Genomic DNA, 22,213 nt, shown 5'->3' on the forward strand with positions numbered 1-22,213 from the left:
TTCCCCCGCCCAGAGGAGGGTGGGTTGCGCCTGGCTGCAGCTGCATGGTGCCTGGAGGTGAGTGCGGCTCCCCTCCCACAGGCTGGCCAGCACACCTGTGCTGTGCTCTCCGTTCCCCCCGCTGGCAGCTGGTATGTGCAATCACTGTGAATTAGTGTATAGAACCTGCAGGTTATACTCATCTGCGGGTTATCTAAGACTTTTTCTACACAATCAGGTAAAGCCGTGGGTTATACACGAGTGCGGGTTATACTCGAGTTATATACGCTATAATTATATAGCGTATATACGGTTATAATTATATAGCGTATATACGGTTATATACACTTCCCTGTGTAATGGGGAAGAACACCCAGTCCTGTTCCTGAGTCGGAAATTGTTCCCTAGAGAGACAAAATATTCTATGATTGAAAAAGAGGCATTAGTGGTAAAATGGTCTATTGATGCCTTGAGCAGGACCACTTCTGGGTAATGGGTTGCATAATCTATGATCACCAAGATTAACCAGTTCCCCATCTTACTCTTCTCCAACGCCCAACCAGATCCAGACCAGTCCTTTCAAAGGATATGCCTATGACTGGCAGAGGTATTGTGGGGGGCGGGGCCTTAGCTGTCCCCTTGGGTCCCACTCATTGGCATTCTGGGCATGACACACAGTGTTCCCAGACATTGTGATGTATGCCAGGCCAAAAGAAGTGGTGTGCCACCCGCTGCAAAGTCTTTTCCCTACCCACGTGTCCTGCCCATGGAGTAACATGAGCCAAATGTAGGAGGCTTCGTCACAATCTCCAGGGGACCAGCAATTGGTAGATCTCCTCTTGTGTCTGGGGGTCCCTTACTACCCAATATGACTGGTCTTTCCAGATTTCAAATCATGGTCCCTGAGGGTGTCTCGCCCCCTCTGAGTCCTCAGTCTCTTGGGCTTGGGCTTGCTCCCAGGCCCGAGTCAGGGTTAGATCTTCCCTTTGCTCTTGTAGGAAGTCTGCTTCCCTCTCCAGTTCTGCCTGTAGGTTCCCCCTCTGTTGGGCCTCCATTGGGATCTGCATTCCCTATCGGATTTGGGCCACTGGAGGGCTCCTCTTGGGAGTTGGCCTCTGAGGGGAGCCCACATACTTTTCCTCCTAGAACTCTGGGCTGCTGCTTTTTAGGAGGGCAGTACTCACAGTCTCTTATGACCTCTTTAAACCCAGGCCATTCTCGCCCCAGCACCACTAGGTATGCTAGCTGGGACGCTATGCCCACCAGGAGTGGTTCCTTGCGGCCCCAAACCTCCAAGTTTATGCGGGCCATCGGGTAGGGGCATACATCGACATGTATGCCTTGGAAGTGGATCGTATCCTCAGCAAGCCAGAGGCTGGATATGAGGCCCTCCCGTATAATTGTCTGGCTACACCCTGAATCCACAAGAGCCATGGCCCGCACACCTTCCACCACCAGGGGGATCACCAATTTTCTGGGTTGTGGTCCCCTTGCTCGGCATCCTAAAATCCAGGCCTGTCCATAATCGCACTCCATGTAGAGGGAGTCTTTCCAGAAGTGTCCTCCTTGACCACACTCCCAACAACGGTCCTGGGGGCCTGCAGGCCTGGGGTCTGCCTTGGGGGGGTTTCTCTCCCCTTGTGAGGGACTCTTTCCCTCAGGCGCTTTGCAGAACTGCTCTTTGGAGTTCAGTCGCATATCTCTCAGTCGGCCATGGATAGTGTGCGTATCGGAGGCCCCCGGTTCCGTTTTCTGGGGTTCCCTTCTCTTTGGACCCTTGCAATCCTGTGGGCTGCCCATCTGTCGAGGGTGAACTCTGGTTTCTTCCAACGCCAGGTAATTCTCCATTAGTGTTATTACTGCTGTTAGTGTGGATGGCTAATGCTGTTGCATCCACTCTTTGGCACCTGACAGGAGTATCTGTAAGAACTGCTCCAAGGCTATCATCTCCGTGACTTGGGTCTGGTTAAACTCTTGTAATTCAGCCACTTTGAACAATGATCCCTGATCCTTTGGGCAACAGCCCATGGCTGTGCCCCCACGGGGTAGCCTTCCTTCATTTCTCAGTTTCTGTCAGTACGTCTCAGAGCTGATGCTGGTACTATCTAAAATGGCCGCTTTCACACGATGATACTTCAGCATATCTCGGGTGTCTAAATTGTGGTAGGCAGTTTGCACTGATCCTGTTAGATAAGGTGCTAAAATGGTGGCCCGGTGCTTCTGGCGCCAGTGAGCAAGTGTTGCTACTCTTTCAAAAGTAACTAAAAATGCTTTGGGTCATCTCTAGGTCCCATCTTAGTCAAGCAGGTGGATAGCCCGAGTCCAGAGTCATCAGGCCCTCTCCCCAGGGTGGCTGGGCTTGCAGACCCTCTGGGTTGCAGAAGAGCAGTGACCTGTTGAAACAGCCACTCTTGCTGGGCTTGGTGTTGCGTTGTCAATTCATGGAGCAGCTGTTGCTGTTGTTCCTGTTGCTTCTACTGGTTTTCCGCCATCCACTGCAAGAACTTATCCATATCCATCTCTGCACACCTATACGTGGGGAGACAAACTAAGGAGACAAAGAGAGTTCCTTTGCCCCACATTCTCACTACCAGAACCTATTAGCAGGTCCTAAAGTTGCCCACATTCTCCACCACGTTGTCAAGGGGCCGGACCCCTCCATGGTCAGGACACCCCAAAGTTGGGGTCAATGTCCCTTTTTTGCAGGGCCTACTTCCAATATACGGTTCTCTCTAACCAGGATAAATAGGCCTACTCCTAAACACAGTTCCCCCTACCAGGGTAAATACAGCCCTGCAGGCCTAGTACTAAATACAGTTCTCTCTCTCTGAGGGTATGTCTAAACTACCACCCTAGTTCGAACTAGAGTGATAATGTAGGCAACCGGAGTTGCAAATAAAGCCCGGGATTTGAATTTCCCGGGCTTCATTTGCATCTTGCCGGGTGCCACCATTTTTAAATGTCCGCTAGTGCAGACTCCGTGCTGCGCGGCTACACGCGGCACGGACTAGGTAGTTCGGACTAGGCTTCCTATTCCGAACTACCGTTACTCCTCGTTTCACTACCTAGTCCGTGAGTACCGAACTACCTAGTCCGTGCCGCGTGTAGTCGCGCGGCACGGAGTCCGCACTAGCAGACATTTAAAAATGGCGGCGCCTGGCAAGATGCAAATGAAGCCCGGGACATTCAAATCCCAGGCTTCATTTGCAACTCCAGTTGCCTACATTACCACCCTCGTTCGAACTAGGGTGGTAGTGTAGACATACCCTGAGTTACTCTGGCCTAGCGGCCTAGTCCACAGGTAAGTCTCCCGAAACTGTTAGAGAGCAGGGTACCAGAAAGTGGAGAGGTAGGGGGACCCTGGACCTCCCGCTCCACCAGGGGTGGCTGTGGCGGCTGCTGCCAGGATTGCTGCTCCTGTGATGGTGGCTGCAGCTGCTGCAAGGGCGGCTCAGGAGCTCCAGCCTCAGCAACTTCCCCTCTGGCAGTCCGCCCTGACTGAGCTGCTCCGCTGCCTCTTGTACTGCTTAGCACTTGAAGCATGCCCAGTCTGGCAAAAAGGGGCGGGACTTCCTCTGCCCACAGAGTCCTAACCCATCCCCCCCTTCAGTGCGTGGTATGTTCTCCCCATCACAGGGAGAGATGTGACGTAGTGGGAACTGTATTCACTCTTGTCGTTCCTGTATTCACTCTGTTTGCTTTATTGTGTTGTGTGTGATTCTACTGTCCTGTGCTGTTCTGACTGGCTCTTCAGTAACTCTGTGTGTGTGTGCTCCTCAGTTTCCTGAGTTCTGCAACACTATCTGGATGAGTAGGGGAAGACTGGGCATGACTCACTGTGGAAGTATGTTCATTCTCTCATGTCCTGAGGACCAGGTGGCAGCACATAACACCTTGGGCCCAGGGAGCATGGCAAAGGAGCATGGGGGTGCCTAGAGGGCTGAGACCAGTTCCTCGTTGTGTGAGTTTAGTTTTCAGATGGTTTAGGAGAAGAGAATCTAACTGGCTTTGGGGGGCTGGGCAGGGGCCCAGAGGCCCCGTTCGGGGGCCCCCTATACCCAAGATGGATTGTACTGAATGCTCCTGGTTCCTGTAACAACAAACCTGTGCTCCGCTGTGTCCCTGTCAATGAATATACCTTCTGTTCTACTTGTTGGCTGAGAGTCACATCTGACTGCGGATAGGGGTGCAGGGCCTGGTGACTTCCCCACACTCTGTGACACCTACCCCCTCCCCCACCCTCACACCCTCTGAGCAGGAAACTGGAGCTGGTGCTCCAGTTGCATGGCTGTGCAGTGAGCTCCAGGCTGGAGCAGCAGCGTGGGCTCCCCGCTGCACAGGGGAGAAGGGGTGGGCTGAGCTCTCCCTCTCCCCACCCTACTGGGGGAATGGCAGCACAGTGACATGCTGGCTGGAGAGTTTCCCCACTGCTGCCATTGGGAACAACAGGGGCACAAAGACATGCCCAGACCCCTGCACCACAATCACCCTCACTCACTACCCTCCCCCAGCCAAGACCCCACACCATCAGCTTTCTCCAGCACTCTCCCTCCTGGCCACACATTGCACCCTCCCTTGATCTTGCACCCTTCCCTCTGGCCAGACACCCGACTCCCGCCTGCTTCTGCACCCTCCCTCCCACACAGACGTTGCCCCCACACTCTTCCTGTACCTCATTTCCCGCCCAGATTCTGCATCCTCAGTCCTATTCCACTCACTGGTAGCCCTGTCCCACACACTGAACCCCTCATCTTTAATCCCAGAGCGTGGGGGGGGCACAAAATCCACTAACTCTGGAATCCCAGAAGAGTTAATCTCACCTGAGACCTTGAACCTCAGTCCTCCCAGCTTCCCCGCCCCCTCACCTTGGGGACTGGAGCACCTGGGAGTAAGGTGTTTCAAGTGGGGCCACATCAGTGAGGACTGGGGGGGTTTGGAGTGAGTTTTTTTGGTTTTCACTTGTGTGGTCCCCAACTGATTTTTCTATGGGTCAGTGGCCCCCGACCCAAAAAAGGTTCCCCATCCCTGCCATAAATAAAGAAAACAGTGAAACCTTTTTTGTTGGACATAAACTAATATTTTACTTTCTTTAAAATGAAGTTGGATAAACTAACATGAGACAGTTCAAGTGCTTAATCTATGTAATAATTTAAATTTAAGTATTCTTCCTAACTTCACTACTAGCAAAATGGCTTGGGTATAATTATGTAATTAATAGTGAGTCGCCATTAGCAACTGGTGGTCTGTGGAAAGATTTGTACTGAGCACAGTGGTCCCTAGGCCAAAAAGTTTGAGAACCACTGCTCTAAAGAACTAAAGGCCTGACCCTCTGGCTATAGCAATGAGCCTTAAGGTAACTAGCCATCTTATGTTACTCTTGTAGTGCAACTGTGCTCCAGGCCTTAGAACTATTGGCTACATCTAGACTGGCCACAAATTCCGGAAAAGGGATGCAAATCAGGTAAGTCAGCATAGGGAAATCCGCTGGGGATTTAAATATCCCCCGCGGATTTAAATAAACATGTTCGCCGCTTTTTTCCGGCTTGGGGAAAAGCCAGAAAAAAAGCATCTATACTGGCGCGATCCTCTGGAATAAAGCCCTTTTCCGGAGGATCTCTTATTCCTACTTGAAAGGTTTCACTTGAAAGTAGGAATAAGAGATCCTTCGGAAAAGGGCTTTATTCCGGAGGATCGCGCCAGTCTAGACGCTTTTTTTCCGGCTTTTCCCCAAGCCGGGAAAAAGCGGCGGACATGTTTATTTAAATCCGCGGGGGATATTTAAATCCCCCGCGGATTTCCCTATGCTGACTTACCTGATTTGCATCCCTTTTCCGGAATTTGTGGCCAGTCTAGACGTAGCCATTGTGTAACTGAAGTGGCTACTTTGTTGTACCAACCAGGGGTATGTCTACATTGCTGCCCTGCCCAGATAGAGAGACTTACACTGGCTTGGCTAGAGCTAAAGCAGCAAAAATAGCAGTCTGGACATCATGATTCGGAATGGAGTTTGGGCTCTGAAGCCTAAGGAATTGGGTGAGCTTGAGAGCCCAGACCTCAATGTCCACGTTGTTATTGTTAGCATGCTAGCTCCAGCCCTGCTCGCATAAGTTTATCTACCTAGTAAGGGAGGGTTGTTCCCAGCTGTAGAGTAGGCACACCCTTTAAAACCAGACTGGCATGGGCCAGCATCCAAAACATCACACTATAATAGCTGGTGTGAAACTGCGGAGAAAGGGTCAGAGAGTTCTGTTGACTTAATGTGAAAGATGGTTCCTTACCCTGTCATTTAAGGGAAATGAGGGATGGGGACTTTCCAGAGCTCTAGAGTGGAAACTACATGGACTGGATGGGAGGAACCCTTGAAGGAAAGAGAAAGTATGAGCTGAATTTTATCATATTACTAACTTCTGGGGATGTGTTTGGACTTCATATAATACTTAATTTTTTTTACTATTTGAACTGTATTTGACAGAGGTTCAGAAAGACATGTTCACATGCACTTTTTTGCCATTGTAAAAGCAGTTCAGTTGCAGGTTTGCACTCTAATATAATTAAAGTTTACTTTTAAAACTCAGTATGAGATTGTAAAAAAAAAAATACAGAAACATCCTAAGTCATTGTGTCAATAAAAAATAGGAACTGCAAAGGAAATTCTGAAACATCCTGAGATATCTTGCTGCTACTGAGTGTTGAAAGAGATTAAAATTGAAAATATGTTCAGAGTCCAATTCAACATCTTAATGATAGATCTTCATAAATACTCTTGATTTTCCAGCAATTTTACTAACATTCTAAATGAATTGCCATTTACTGCGTCACATGAAGGATTACTTAGATATGTCAGAAGCTTGGGCAATAACTAGATCTAGTACTTTTTCAAAAATAGATTAGTTGAAGTGAAAGAAACTCTAACTACTAGGAAATGTACCCCATGTTGCTCTCTAATAGGCACCCAGCAAAACATTTGAAATGCTCAAAGATATGATATGTCTGTAAAAATTATTCCTGGCAAGTGGAGGACATGCTTATTTTTTATTAGCATTGGAACGAATGCTATCTGTGAGCATGGGCAAGTGACCTGGTTTCTCTGGATCCATCCTGTTATCTTTTGCTTTAGTGCCCCCTTTTGTTAAAATGAAATAATAATAATTAGAACAAAAAACAGGACTGTGTAGCACTTTAAAGACTAACAAGATGGTTTAATAAGTGATGAGCTTTCGTGGGCCAGACCCACTTCCTCAGATCAAATAGTGGAAGAAAATTGTCACAACAATATATACCAAAGGATACAATTTTTAAAAAATGAACACATATGAAAGGACAAATCAAATTTCAGAACAGAAGGGGGATGGAGGAGGGGAAAGGGTGGGAGGTAAATGTCTGTGAGCTAATGATATTAGAGGTGATAATTGGGGAAGCTGTCTTTGTAATTGGTAAGATAATTAGGATCTTTATTCAAATTTGAGTGTAAAGTGTCGAATTTAAGCATGAATGACAGTTCAGAAGATTCTCTTTCAAGTGAAGTCTTAAAAGGTCTTTGAAGCAGGATGCAGGTAATCAAGTCATTGAGACAATGTCCTTTCTGGTTGAAATGGCAAGAAACTGTTTTTTCTTTGTGATCCTGTCTGATATCTGTTTTGTGGGCATTGATCCTTTGGCGAAGTGTCTGAGATGTTTGTCCAATGTACATAGCAGACGGACACTTTCGGCACATGATAGCATAAATTATATTTCTGGATGCGCAGGAATATGTGTTCTTGATCTTATAACTCACTTGGTTAGGTCCAATAATGGTATCAGCAGAGTGAATATGTGGACAAAGCTGGCAACGGGGTTTGTTGCACGGGTACCAACAAGAGGGGAAAAGGTAGAGGTCTATAAAATAATGACTGGTGCAGAGCAGTGGTTCTCAAAGTTTTTAGCCTGTGGCCCACCCCATTCAACACACTTTTCCATGGACCACCAGCCCACCACCCATGATGACAAAATGGGTGTAGGAAGGGGTGTGGTTGTGGGGTCTGGCTGGGAGGTAGCATGCATGAGTGTTTTGTGGGTGAGGGTCTGACCAGGTGGTTGGATGCAGGAGTGGGCAGAAGGTGGGTACAGGAATGGATTGGGGTTGGTTGCGGTGTCTAGCTAAGAAGGACAGTGCAGGCACAAGAGGAGGTGCAGGAACAAGCTGAGGGTAGAGTGTCTCGCCAGGAGGTAGGCTGCAGAAGCAGGCTGGGAGTGGGGTGTCTAGGTAGGAGGAAGGGTGCAGAAGTGGGCTGAGGTGAGTGGGATTGTTTGGCCAGGAGGGAGTGTGTAACCTCTGAAATGAGACTCTTGAATTTTTCTTCTGACCAAGCTGTTATTCCTGAATAACCATAGAGGCCTTTTTGTTTGGCTTCTCTACGAGTTGTTGTTGATTAATTTAAAAAGTACTTTTTATCTGAAGGATTGCATTTGGCTAAATTAAGTAATGTCTCTAATTAATACATGATTGTTTTATGTTTTTTACTGTTTCCTTGACAGGCACACAACCCTTTTAGGACTCTAACCTGTGAATGGCAATATTACATAAGCAGGATTTATGATTGCATGAAATCCAAATACAGGCATAGGCAAAGCAATGTCTAAAAACATTCACTCTGCTAATGGTAGACTTTCTATTTACCAGCCTTTCTGAAACAGAAGAAAAAATCCTGCTGCTAACATTAAATGAGATACAGAATATAATCAAAAGAACTCTGGAAGCAATATATTTGTGTTTGAAGACCACAGTTGGTTACTTATGACATAACAAACAAATGGTCTGATTATTTTAAAACAGTAATAAATGAAAAGCCTTGCTTTGTGTGCTTGTGGTTAGCTTCCAGTGTAATTTTGAATCACTACTGAAATCTGTCCAATATAAGTAAAGCTTCAGAGCAAACAGGATTTCACTCAATAGGTACTGGAAGCAGAAATGCGGGGGATGCTGCTGCACCTCCTGACTTGAAGTGACTGCCATTATACACAGGGTTTCGGGGTGGGGAACCTTTTTTGGCTCGGGGGTCACTGACCCACAGAAAAAGCAGTTGGGAATGGCACACAAGTGAGGAGAAAGGAGGGAGAAAAAAACTCATTGATGTGGCCCCTGACTGAAAAGGTGAAAGATACTCCCCACGTACCCCCCATACACCAGAGTCTAGGGGGCCCAGCCTAGTGGATTTTGTGTGCTCCACCATGTGGTGGGCAGTGAGCAGGAGTGCCAGCACTGGCCCCCCAATGCTGGGGGTGCACCTGAGCTTTGGGGATTGAACCCAGCCAACCCCTGGGCCACATCTGGCCCCTGGGGCTGAGGTTCCCCACCCCTCGTTTACAGTTTGATTCAATGGCTCACAGCATCCCCATTGTACAAATTGCTCCAACAACCTTGTTTCACTCTTCAGTATAAGTGCAAGGAAGATACATTAATCCATACTTTTTATTCTTTCATTTTAAAGTGCAGTTAAATAGTGCAGAGTGCAACATTTAAAATAATACTCTGGATTTCTCTAACACCTCTAACACCTCCACGGGGGAGCAAGTGTCCGTTTGGGCTCCCCCATGGTGGCCCGGCTGAGCGGTGCAGAAGTCAGCTGAACGCCATGGCAGGAGGTGAAGGGGGGCGGGGTGATGACGTACACAGCCAGGCCCCATCTCCTGGCCATATACATCACCACCCCACCCCTCTTCCCCTCCTACCATGGCACTCGGCTGACTTCTGCACCGCTCAGCCGGACTGCCGCAGGGGAGCAAGCGGCACTTGGGCCCCGCACTCCCCATGCAGCACGGGCCGCCCAGAGGGAACAGCCAGCATTTCAGGCAACAGCACCCCCCAGAGGGAACAGCCAGCATTTCGGCATTACAGACTCACAGACACTGGGCTACTATATATATGATTACTCATAGGAGATAAGTTGATACTGAAGAACATGATTCAGATGACCAAATACTACATCATGCTTGGATATGGTTTTGGGTGGTTAGCGCTTGAATTATGTGACCAACCCAGCCTCATGAAAATAAATGACATTATTTTCACCATTGGTAGTGTTTCCCCACATAATAACTATATATATCTTCCTCTAGGTGATTCAGTGGAAGAAATCGATCTGACTGTGGTTTACCAAGCAGCTGCTAATGGTGATGTCAACACACTGACTGCAGTGATACGTGAAGATCCTTCAATATTAGAATGTTGCGACACTGAGGGTAACATTGCTTAGATTGTTCCCAATGGGATAAACACTACAATATGTGACTGACCTATCATCTTTTTCCCTTTTTTAATACTGACTTTAAAAACCACTGAAACATTGTAAGTAGAATTATATCTAGTTTCTCTCTTCATAAGCAGCAGGATAGGAAATTTGCATTTTCTTTGGGATATCCATTGGGAATATGAATTTTTGGATGACTCTACATGGCCATAAAATAATACTGTTCTTCTTCCTTATAAGTTTGTTTATTTGCATAAGATAATCCCATTTAACAAATAATGGACACTGGGCACAGAGTCCTCTGACATGAATTTATATTGTTTGTCTCAGGAAGGGAAATGCTGGAAAGTTGCTGAAATTTTACAGGAGAATGGAGAAATCATTTATTTTAGTCAAATTCAAATTATATATATTTTTGGAAATTTTAAAGACTCGTTTGACCAAATTTTCAGAAGTGGACATCAGCAGTTCTGCTTGCAAAATATGGACACAGGTACAAAAATTGATAAAATGCTAAAATATGCAGTTTTTTGCCAAAAGAGCAATTGCACATGTAACAGTTACCTGTTTTATGCTTGAAGTGACATACTTATTTTTATGTTTGGGTTCTCATGCCATGTCTGACATGATGCCCTCTGAGTGCATGCAGTTACTTGTTGTATTTTAGAAGCATGCATTTTCCAAGTGAATCTGATACAAGGCTTTTTGAAAGCTTGTCCCTTTAAGTATGTTGTGTTTAGTCACAAGTTTAATTTTTACCATAGTGGCATTTTTCCAATTTGTATGAAAATTGTAGGGTTCCTAATTTAATAAAAAAATAAACCCCTGCAGATATCTGTGTCTGTTTCTGAAAAATGGCTTTAAACTCTAACTTCACAAATTGAGACCCATGTATTGTCTTCAGATAGTTCTCTGGACCTCAGTATTGTCAAGATGAGACTCTTATTGACTTTCCAGTTCCTCCAGCAAAAGAATAAAGGCAGGCGGTCTAACTTCCTGCAACAGACTAATCAAATTTCAATTCCAGAGCATTTCAGTTGAAATGGATTCAAACACTGAAGTAACTGTGATCTCCTACTTCAAGACAAAATACAGGGCCAGATTCTGCAATGGTTTTTCAAGTTGAGTAGCATGTATTCACCCAAGTAGTGCTATGGAGTTCAGTGAGTCTACTCCCATGAGAATAAGACCCGTAAATTACTCAAATCTAATGCACATTTAAAGTTTTAGTTGCTAGTGTTCAATATATCACATTAATCATTTTAAATTGCTCTGTTGCTTGTTGGAAAATAGTTTGTTGCTGTTAGTAGTTAATTATCAAGAAGATATAAGGGAGAAGAAATAAATTAAATGCAGTGAAGAAATTAATGAGGAAAATCAAGTATTAGTTTGACGTTTGCTTATGCTGTACACTCCAGTCATGGAGATTGCTAGTAGAGAACTTAACTTCCAAAGATGGGAGGAGGCAAAATATTTTAGACTGAAAGCCAATTTTCAAAGAAGTAATTGTGCACATTCAGCATCATCTGTGTCCTCAGAATGGCGCCTGATTTCATAAACTCTGTGGGCACCCACATTCAGGTTGAAACTGAAGTCTGAGAAGAGCATTTCCCTGGCTTGGGCTTGTGTGTGTTTTGTTAGGTGAGGTCTCATTCACATAAAAGGCTTGTTGATGGCAGGGGGAGGAGAATTTTCCCACCAAAACTAAATGGGCCTTTGGTTAACTGAGACACATTCTTTAAAAAGCAGATGATCGTGTTTCTCCAGTACAATTGCTAAACAATTTAGCAAACAAGAGAGTATCTCTTCCTTATAGCTTTAACATATCAAGGATTGTAAAAAATTATTAATATTCATTTAATTAATTAGCAACTATTTCCCCCCCACAGGTTGCACCCCCTTGATGCATGCCATTTCAGGACGCCAAGTTGATACAGTGAAATTGCTGTTGAAGATGGGAGCAAATATTAATACTCAAGATGCCTGCGGACGCACCAGTTTATCTCTTGCAACTTACTTGGTACCAAGACTTCAGTGTGTTACAGAGAGCACTTTGGGAGGGTGAGAGGGTGAAGTAACAAAGACTAATTTTATATTACAGCAAGGAGAGCATAAGTACAAGACTTGTACAGTCCTAGTGTGCTGTACCATGAACAGCACTTCAGTTTAACTGACATTTTCAGCTAGAAAATGTGTCAAAAACAACAGAATGAGCAAGCCATTTGTACAAATTAAATATGCACGTTGCTTTCAAGAATAGATATTTCCTTTGCCAGATATGATCAGAAAATCCTGTGATTAGTAACATGCTGTGTTTTCCCTTCCTCTTTCCCTGACGGAGGAAAAATATCCATTGAAAGAAAAAAATGACCGGAAAATATTCCAGCCACTCAGGCTGGCCTCATGCCTTCAGAATTCCCCTGTTTTAGCTGAACTTCTTATCCTAATGAGCTCTAAGGCTAAACAGAAGATATAAGATAGGATGACAATTTGCTTCCCTCCCCCAATGGTTAATAAAACTATAGAGTGACCAGTACCACAAAACTTACAGAAGCTAAAATTCCCATGGATATTTTAAGGATTAGGTTCACAATCCTTCCTCTGCAATATAAACAGATGCCTGAGAGCAAGAGCCACAGATGCATGTGGAAATTTCAGCTCTGTTAGGCTTATGTGAGACTTCTACATGTGATTTAAATGAGTGAGTGGTAATTTCTTTGCTGTATGTATTATTAAACCTAGGCTATGTCTACACAGCAGCATTATTTTGGAATAAATGTTGTTATTCCGAAATAACATGGTACATAGCTACACTACAAACCTTTATTTCGAAATAATATCAAGCTGAAGGACTTTTTACTCCGACTCATGGTAACCTTCATTCACGAAGAATAAGGGAAGTCGAAGGGAGAGTGTTTTTCCTTCCACTTCCTGCTTTGTAGATGGCACCACAAGCCAAATTAAGCTATTTCAGCTTCAGCTACACAGTTGTCGTAGAAGTTGCGTAGCTTAATTTGACTTTAGCCCTGTTGTGTAGACCTATCCCTAGTGAGAATCTGGGTGTGATGTCTGCCCAAAGGACTGACTTCAATGGGATTGCATGTATGCATGCATGAAACTGAGTGCTGGATTTAGCCATGTGCTTTTATTGTAAACTTCCCTTTAACAAAATTTTGATCAATGGTCAACAACAAAATGGCAGATGAATTTCAATGTTGATAAACACAAAGCAATGCACTGTGGAAAACATAACCCCAACTATATATATAAAATGATGGGATCTAAATTAGCTGTGACCTGTTAAGAAAGAGATTTTGGACTCATTGTAGATAGTTCCCTGAAAACATCTGCTCAATGTGCAGAATTATTCAAAGAAGCGAACACAATGTTGGGAATCATTAAGAAAGGTATATAGTAAGAGAGAAAATATCATAGTGCCTCAGTATAAATCCATGGTACACCCACATATTACATAAATATTTGGTCACTGTATCTAAAAAAAGATATGTTGGAATTGGAAAATATTCAGTAAAGGGTGACAAAAATTATTAAAGGTATAGAACAGATTCTGTATAAGGAAAAATTAATAAGGTTAGGACTTTTCAGCTTGGAAAAGATGACTATGGGGCGATATGATCGAGATCTACAAAATTATTAATGGTGTAAAGAAAATAAATAAAGGAGTGATGTTTACTTGTCATAACACAAGAACTAGTGGTCATCAAATGAAATTAATAGTCAGCAGGTTTAAAACAAATGAAAGAAAGTATTTCTTTACATAAAGCAGTCAACCTGTGGAACTCCTTGCCAGAGGATATTGTGAAGGCCAAAACACTAATAGGGTTCAAAAAAGAACTAGATAAATTCATGGAAGATAAGTCCATCAGTGGCTATTAGCCAGGATGGGCAGGGATGGTGTTCCTCGCGTTTGTTTGCCAAAAGCTGGGAATGAGATAAGTATGTTTGTTCTTTCTGGGCTTTGGTCTAATCCAGTATGGACATTCTTATGTAACTACTGGTCATGTTTATACATGCAGGCAGATGACACGAGCTGCAAGGGAGTGATTGTTCTGGTTTGAGCAAAGTACTTACCGTGAATTAGCGAATATAACCCACAGGTTATACATGTTTTTACATACACATACACACACACACACCCGTGGGGTATACATGTCCACATCTTATACAAGCTGATTTTTACTCAAATTAAAAGAAGACAAGACCAACATAATACCGTACGTTGGCTATCTCTGTGTGCAAGAACTCATTTCACTAGGTTTTTTTCTAGTTTTGGCCACTTGGCTTTCTTTCCTTGGTGCGCTCTTTTCCAAGGATTTAATTTCTCAATCTCCACTTCTTCTTTTCTCCACTCCCAAACAGACTTTTCGTTGATGGAAAATTTTCTCCCCGCTGCTCTATTGCCATTTTCTTTTGCATATGTCAGAACAGATCATTTAAAATCAGCTGTATATGATTTGCACTTAGGCATCCTTACAAATATTTTGTTATAAACTGAAGAGGTTTTAAAATGGTGCGGTTCATAGGGCTTATATACTGGTAATAGGGTAGTACTTATTGCTCAGCGGCCTCAGCTGTAGTTCATTACCAGTTCATTACCTGCGGGTTATGAATGTCCACGGGTAATCTAAGATTTTTTTTACACACGAAAGAAAAACTGCGAGTAATACATGAGTGCGTGTTATACATGGATGTGGGTTATATACACTAATTTACAGTAACCACATACTTGAATTCCTTGGGACTCAAGCAGATGAGAACCAGAGTGTTCTTCTCTTTTTGATTTGTTTTAGAAGGTGACAGGGTGGCATTTTACTCCCATCAGTGACCAATCCCCATTAATGATGCTCCTGTTTTCATTATAACACTTCTATTGAATTTAGACCTCTGTAAAAATCCATTTGCTAAAACAAGAAGGATTTGCAGAAAGCAAAACCTAAAATAACTCCAATTCTCAGGCTTTTCATAGCAATTTACTACCTGTGCCAACTTCTTATAAAGAAACTGAGATCAAATGCTCTTGACTGACTGATATAATTTAAAATCCATATGCAGGAATGTACATAAAACTTACTAATACAGCAGCAATTAGCAATATTTTTTATAAATGCCATTCTACTACAAATCGTAAAACCCTCCAGCCCCACCACAGCCAAAGAGAGGCCAAAATGCAGTGAAACTAAAAAGCTTAGTTCCAGCAATGGCTGAATGAATCAATCCAGGACTTGAAAAGAACCAAATGTGAGCTATCTTTGAAGCTCTAAAAAGATGTTTTTCTGAAGCCAAGGGACGAATCCTCCACTGGTGTAAAGAGAAATACACCAGCTAAGGATCTGGCCCCAAATTTTCTGTGTTCCTCTTTGACCTTCTGTACTTCCTTTCTTAGGGATGGCTTGAAGGCTGTGTCAGTCTGCTCAGAAATGGTGCTAAGCAGAACATACCTGATAAAAATGGGAGACTGCCACTGCATGCTGCTACCGCAGAGCCTGATGTGAGGTATGCTCCATCTTAAAAGGGTGTTTGCTTCTTTGAGGAAAACATCTTTGGGGTCCAGTACATAGTCACCAAATGAATGTGTAGATTGGCTGACTGGAGGCAGCATAGGGTGGGAAAGCTACCTGTGCAATTATACTTGTGATTTGCTGTTTCATCTGATGATAACCACTCCTTTAAATGAAGGGATTCCTGGGACTCTAGACCTATAGCTAGAGCTCTCTGTGCTGCACTTATTGGACAGAGACATATTCAGGCAGGGTGAAGAATCTAATTTAACCCCCCAAAAGCCATGGCAGTCAGAATGGAGGCTGAAACTCTAGATTTCCCACAGTGGACAATCACCACCAAAGTAATCAAGCCAGTCTCTACACTAAAAATATTAGAGGAAGTTCGGTGCTGCATTTTCCCTAGCTAACATGGTGCCAGTGTGCAGGGAGTTCTTTAACTCAGACTTCAGTGGTATTTTCAAATGCATGTCTCCCAGAAGGAACCACAAAACCAGCTGCCCTGCTCTCTGTCCATTGCATATTATATACAGTAAATGTTTTAAGTTGTATGCTAAAGCAGAAGTTCTCCTAATGTGGCTCTTGATAGTGATTGATGGAGACATGGCTGGGCAGAGGGTTCTGGCTTCCCCTTTTTCCAGCTGCATTAAAAAACAGCTAAAAATGTACTGCATACTTTCTGATGCTACGTTCTCTATTGTGGCTACCACTGCCACAATAATGTTATGTGAATGATGTTAGTGGCATTAAGAGTAAATATTATTGTTTGTTTGTTTGTTTATTTGTATTATTATAATGCCAAATAGTTTCCGCCATGGAAAAAGGCCTTCTTGTATAATACGTATACATAATATGTTTATATTATTGTTTTGAATATAAATAGTTTATTAATGGGAGGAAAGGCAGCCTGTGGGCTTGTGAATGAAATGAAAGTTGTCCATAAAACGAATTCTGTTAAGATTTGGGCCGTTCTATGGAAAGGTGTTCTAAAGGATCGGGTAAGATATGCAGTTCATTTTTTGACAACTGTTACTAAAGATATATCAAAAAGTCTGAAGGGCTGTTCTTCAAAGCAAGTCACATGCAAATGTACTATTTGTATCATAGTTTCTTTTGAAGAGGAATGCTTCACAAGTCTTTCAAGTTCTGATTTATACATTGTAATTAAACAAAATCTCTCATGTAAATCATTTATGGATCCATACAGAGACATTATAGACTAAGGGTAAGGAACCTTTGGACCATGTGCCAGATCCAGCCCCCTGCTTAATTTGATTTGGCCTATGTCAAGTGTCCACGCCATGGGCAGGAAGTCCCAACCCCCAACAACCTCTGTGAGGCTGGACTACAAGTACCAGATGGCTAGAACGGGTTGAGAGTAAGTGGTTTATTTTTCAAGGATTTTTTGTTGCTTTCCACTTGGGAGCAGGTGAGTGAGGGTTTTGTTTTGTTTTTGCTTTTTATTTCTGAGTGGGACCCCAGCTGATTTTTCTGTGGGTCAATGGCCCCTGATTGAAAAAAGGTTCCCCTAAAGTATCTGGAAAAAAGGCTGGTTGAAAATGGATGTTGAAAGAAATGCCTAGAAGTTAGGGTATGTCCATACTACTGAGCATGGGCAGTGGGTATAATAGGCAGGAGAAGGCAATCTGCCGGCCTCACCCACACTCTGCCCCTCTTCAGAGCATCTTCCCTCGGGATTCCCGAGATTGAGTCTTGCCAAGGCTAGGGCCATGGTGCCAGCTCTCTGAGGGTTGGTGGGGGGCAGGCTGGAACTGGGTGCCACCCACCCCCTCTCTCCCAGTGCTCCAGCCAGGGCCAGGGAAAGCTGTGAACCACATGCTGCCTGCTCTCTCCCTCTCCCTCTCCTTTCCCCCACCCCCCATGCTCCAAGCTGTACTGCCTGCTCTTCCGCCCCTCTCCCCCCCCCCCTTCTCCAACTGAGGTGAGGGAAGACTGGGGCTGTGCGCTGTCTGATTTCCTCCCAACCCTCTGTGCTCAGACTGGGGCCAGGGAAGGCTGAGGGTTCACACCACTTACTTACCCCCTCTTCCCGTGCTCTAGCCAGGGCCAGGGAAGTCTAGAGCCACACACTGTCCTCTCTCCCCACTGTGCTTCAGTAGACACAGCTATGTGGCTAAAAGTCAGGCAGTGTAAACACTGTTTGTACTTTTGCCAACAAAAAAACTTCCACCCCCTATGATCTGTGTTTGCTTTGTGGGCAGAAAGCGCTGTTTACACTAGTACTTGCCAAGGCAAAGCTTTTGTCATTCAGGATTTGTTTGTTTTTTGTTTTTTTTTAAATGCATCTGTGAATGACAAAAGCTTTGTTGCTCAATTGCCAGTGTAGACAAAGACTTAGTGGTGATTTAACACATCTGAGGCAGCAAAGCTGTAACTTGATGTTCAGGTTAGATGAGTCTTGTGACAGTCTATAATAGCTCTGTATGTATTAATTTTCCACCGTCATCATTGTTCTTCATGCATCACTTGGATGGTGCAGTTGGAGGGCTTCAGAGTAAGAGTCATTATCATTATACAAAGCCTCCGAAGAGAAAAAGCCATGTTTATACAGCACTGCACATGCTGATATAGATATTAGAAAGAAAACAGTGTTTTACTTCAGCAGTAGCACACAGGGTTCCCTGATGTTTTTTCACAGTCCCCATGGAAACAAGCCGACCTTTGCTCTACACAGTCTTGTGCGGGTTGCTCAGCTCCTTTTCATCTGTCTTATAGCCCAAGTCAACAAAATTAATTTTGGATATGATTGCCCTGTTACCAAAAGGCACTGCTGGAGTGCCATACCCATTAGTGGGATTTTCTGTTGTCCTCATTTTTGCCCTCTGCCAACTAATTAGATTAGAAAGGAAGGCAAAATGTAGTGGCTAATTATGAAGTGTTTCCTCACCTAGGTCTAAGAACTGGCAGACCACTGCTATGCATCAATGTGCTGAAGGAATAGCTAGTGACACAAAGACATGCTGAAATTGACAGGCTTGAATCAGTCCATTTAAACAGGTCAGACACAAGGGCTGGCAAGTTTTTGAACTTCAGAACATGTTTCATAGAGTAACTGAGCCTTCTGTGAGAAATGGACCATGCCAACTCTCCAGATACTACAATATATAGTTAAAATTAGCACAGCTTGTCTGTGTAGTTGCAGAATTTCACAATGGAAGCAATCTCAAAATAACCTGACTTTTTAAGTTCATTATAACATGTTTATTATACTATGCAACTGACTTCATGCCTCAGAAAAGGGCTATTACACCCATTTGATTTTTAGTGATCATACCAATCCAGGCCCTGGTGGGGCACTGGCAGAATATTTTTAATTGATTTAATACTCTGTGAAGTGTTATACTCTTTGTTATACGCTGGCTCTTATATGCTGGCTTGTTATACGCAAAAGCATCTGTGCCCAGTATAGACGCGGTTTTGCGCAAGAATGCTCCGGCGGCCATTTTCGCCATCGGAGCTTTCTTACACAAAAAATTCCTGTCCCTGTCTACACTGGCCCTCTTGCACAAGAACATTTGCGCAAGAGGACTTTTTCCTGAGCGGGAGCATCAGAGTTCTTGCACAAGAACACTGACAATCTTACATTAGCTCGTCAGTGTTCTTGCACAAATTCTCGCGGCCAGTTTAGACAGCTGGCAAGATTTTGCGCAAAAGCAATTGCTTTTGCGCAAAATCTTGCCAGTCTAGACGCACCCATACTGTCTGATAGCTTCCAATCCATGACTACAGAGTTATTTGTTTTTCAGGCTCAATGCACAAACAGCTGCATAAATGCCAGTGCTGCATTTCGTTATAGATTTGTGTGGCAGAGTTCTGGGAGACAGCACCTGTACCAGCAATCTGATTACTGGACTACCAATTGCATTCCTCTGGAGTAAACTGACAGTCAAGCTGTGCCTAATTGATAGATTGGGATGGGCTGAGAAGAGCACTAAAGGCTGATTAGCCCATTTCCAAGAGGTAGAAAAGGCACAGGAAGGAAGTGCTTGTGTGGAAGGTGGAAATGGCCGGGGGGGGGGTCAGGGTCAGAGTCTGGAACTGAATAGGCAAAGACATGTATGTTATTGTAAATAGAGATCTGCAAGTGGAGTGAATTGCACAAGATGTTTGACTAAAAGGAGGGCACTGGGTGGTTTGTGGTGAGAAAAGAGATGTTAATCATACATCCACCTGTGCTTTAGCTGTTTTCAGAGGAGCATGTGGTATACCACAGGCATGTCATGGAAGAATGATCAGTTTTGTCAATAGAACAGCATCAAATAACTAAGGTTCTAATGTCTGAGATGTATTTATTGATTGATTTAGCTACAAAATCTGTCTTTTATTAAACCTAAAACTGATAGAAAACATTCTAGGGCAACTTGATGCAGAAAATACACTGTAAGCAATTCAGGAATGTCCAATTAAGAAATGGAATAAAAGATGTCAAAGGAGAGAAGAGCCTTTCTCTTGTATTTTGTATCAATGGGGAGCAAGTACTTACCAGATAACTCCCCATGCTGTGGTGAGCATTTTGGTCCCAATCAGAAAAGGGGGTTCTGCTAGCACAGATCCTTATGTCTATGCTGGGATAAGGGTCTATGTTGGCTGATTCTGATCTAGTATTTGATGTTGTGCCAAGATGGTCTGTAAATCCATGTCATCACCACACTTCAAACCGTGTTCAGCATGCTACTATAAAACATAATTGCCTGCTGCAAATCCAGTCACTTCAGACCATTTTCAAAGTTAACTGCAGTAGTTTGTAAGGTGATTGTTGTAGGGAATAATTCCGGACACACTGGGTGCAGGTGAAAACAAGCAGAGGATTTATTGGTTCACACAGCTGGTGGAGTACTCATCAGGAGTTAACCTGGTGAGGACTAACTTAACCAAAACATACATTAAATTATATAGGCAGCAGATGGGCGGAGGGGAAGTGATTTGATAGAGCTAGTGGTGGAAATGAGATAAGCACATAAGCCAATGAAATATAAAGGTTACATAGGATCCCCGCCCATCACCAATTAAACATATTATCACTAATACAAATAATTATTCCTAACAATCTAAATAAGCCAACATAAACAAAGACACGTTGATGATCATTTTGTCAGATGGAAATATAATGCGTCTCCTGCGGGGGTGGTATTGCCTTGGCGTGATCTTTGATTCAAGCTTATTTTCTAGGAACAAAGCAGACAATGAAAAACAATCCTGTTTGGTTGTTTGGTACTGGCCCTATCAAAGTGAGGCCCTTTTGGAATGTGGTTGCCAAGGGAAACAGGGTCACAGTAACTGCCTGTCTGTATGTTTCCCGGGCCTGCCTTAATAGTTTAGGATTTGAGTTCTCAGTTCTCAGCAAGATACCATGGACTGCCTCAGTTTACCCTTACAATTGTGAATATCCTGGGCAAAATTTTTCAGGTTATAAAATGTTGCTCCACTTAAGGCCTGGTCTACACTACACAGTTAGGTTGACATAAAGCATCTTATGTCACCCTAACTATGTCAGTATTCACCAGACATGGGCAATAAAATGGCGACAGTTCATGCTGCCACTAAATTTACCTGCACCTCCACAGGTACGGGTGATCGCAGTTTCCATTGGCCAGGAGTGGCAATCCGTGGCCAACAGCAGCTATGATCCCCTATGCCTGGAGAAGTGCAGGTAAATACAGTGGTGTGGGGGCCCACCAGGGCTAACCCTGGCAGACCAGTTCCGGCCCACGGGCTGGTATTTGCCCACTCCTAGTATACATGCCCTTGCCTTGTTCCCCTAATGCAAGCGCCCTACTACACCAGCATAATAATTCCACTTCCATGAGAGGACTGGGGCTTATATCAGTGTAGTTAGGGGAACGCAGTAGCTATGTAGGCACTCTGTTACTTACGTCAGATGTTGGCTGTCAATTTCAGGGTTCTAACCCTGAACGACCAACATTTCATGTTGAATAGTTCTAACTATTCCCTCTCAAGATGGGAGTGTTTATGCCAGGGGAGGGGAACTTCTGGCACACTGGCCACATGCAGTTCATTAGGTTATTCACTGGCAAGCTTCCAGACATTTTATTTATCTGAGCAGAGCAGATATGGAGCTCCACAGTTCCCAGTGGCTGCAATTCGCTGTTCCTGGCCAATGGGAACGGCAGGAAGCAATGGCCCAGCCCATGCCCCCTTCCTCAGCTCTCATTGGCTGGGAATGACAAAATGCAGTCCCTGGCAGCTCTGGAGCTTCATGTTTGAGGATGCATAGATAACAAACTGTCTGATAGCCCCTCAGTGGCTAACTCTGATGAAGCATGTGTAGCCCATAAGTCAGAGGTTCCCTACCCATGGTTTATACTCCACTTCTCTATATAGGTCAACAGATGCATTACTGATTAACCCTAGTTTATGGTATAACTAGGGGACTGTGTCCCCTACTCACTACACTCACCAAACCTCCTCTCTCTGGGGGTAGATGCTGGTCAGGGGGAGGAGGCGGGA

The 22,213-nt window shown here is 44.1% G+C and overlaps 1 protein-coding gene across 4 annotated transcripts in view; it reads left to right on the top strand.

Moving 5' to 3' along the window:
- ANKRD55 (ankyrin repeat domain 55) overlaps positions 1-22,213 on the top strand; it is a 215,727-nt gene that overhangs the window by 146,726 nt on the left and 46,788 nt on the right. For 2 of the 4 annotated variants that reach the window (XM_089779385.1, XM_075932436.2), the window contains 3 exons: positions 10,075-10,197; positions 12,095-12,225; positions 15,610-15,719. In XM_089779385.1, the coding sequence (XP_089635511.1) occupies positions 12,109-12,225; positions 15,610-15,719 (227 nt within the window). In that variant the 5' untranslated portion in view covers positions 10,075-10,197; positions 12,095-12,108. Of the gene's footprint in view, positions 1-10,074; positions 10,198-10,242; positions 10,699-12,094; positions 12,226-15,609; positions 15,720-22,213 lie in introns of those variants that run through there. The other 2 variants (XM_089779384.1, XM_089779386.1) reach the window with 1 other exon arrangement.

The sequence above is a fragment of the Pelodiscus sinensis genome, chromosome 6, assembly GCF_052426305.1.
Source record: "Pelodiscus sinensis isolate ZL-2025 chromosome 6, ASM5242630v1, whole genome shotgun sequence".
Classification (NCBI taxonomy): domain Eukaryota; kingdom Metazoa; phylum Chordata; order Testudines; family Trionychidae; genus Pelodiscus; species Pelodiscus sinensis.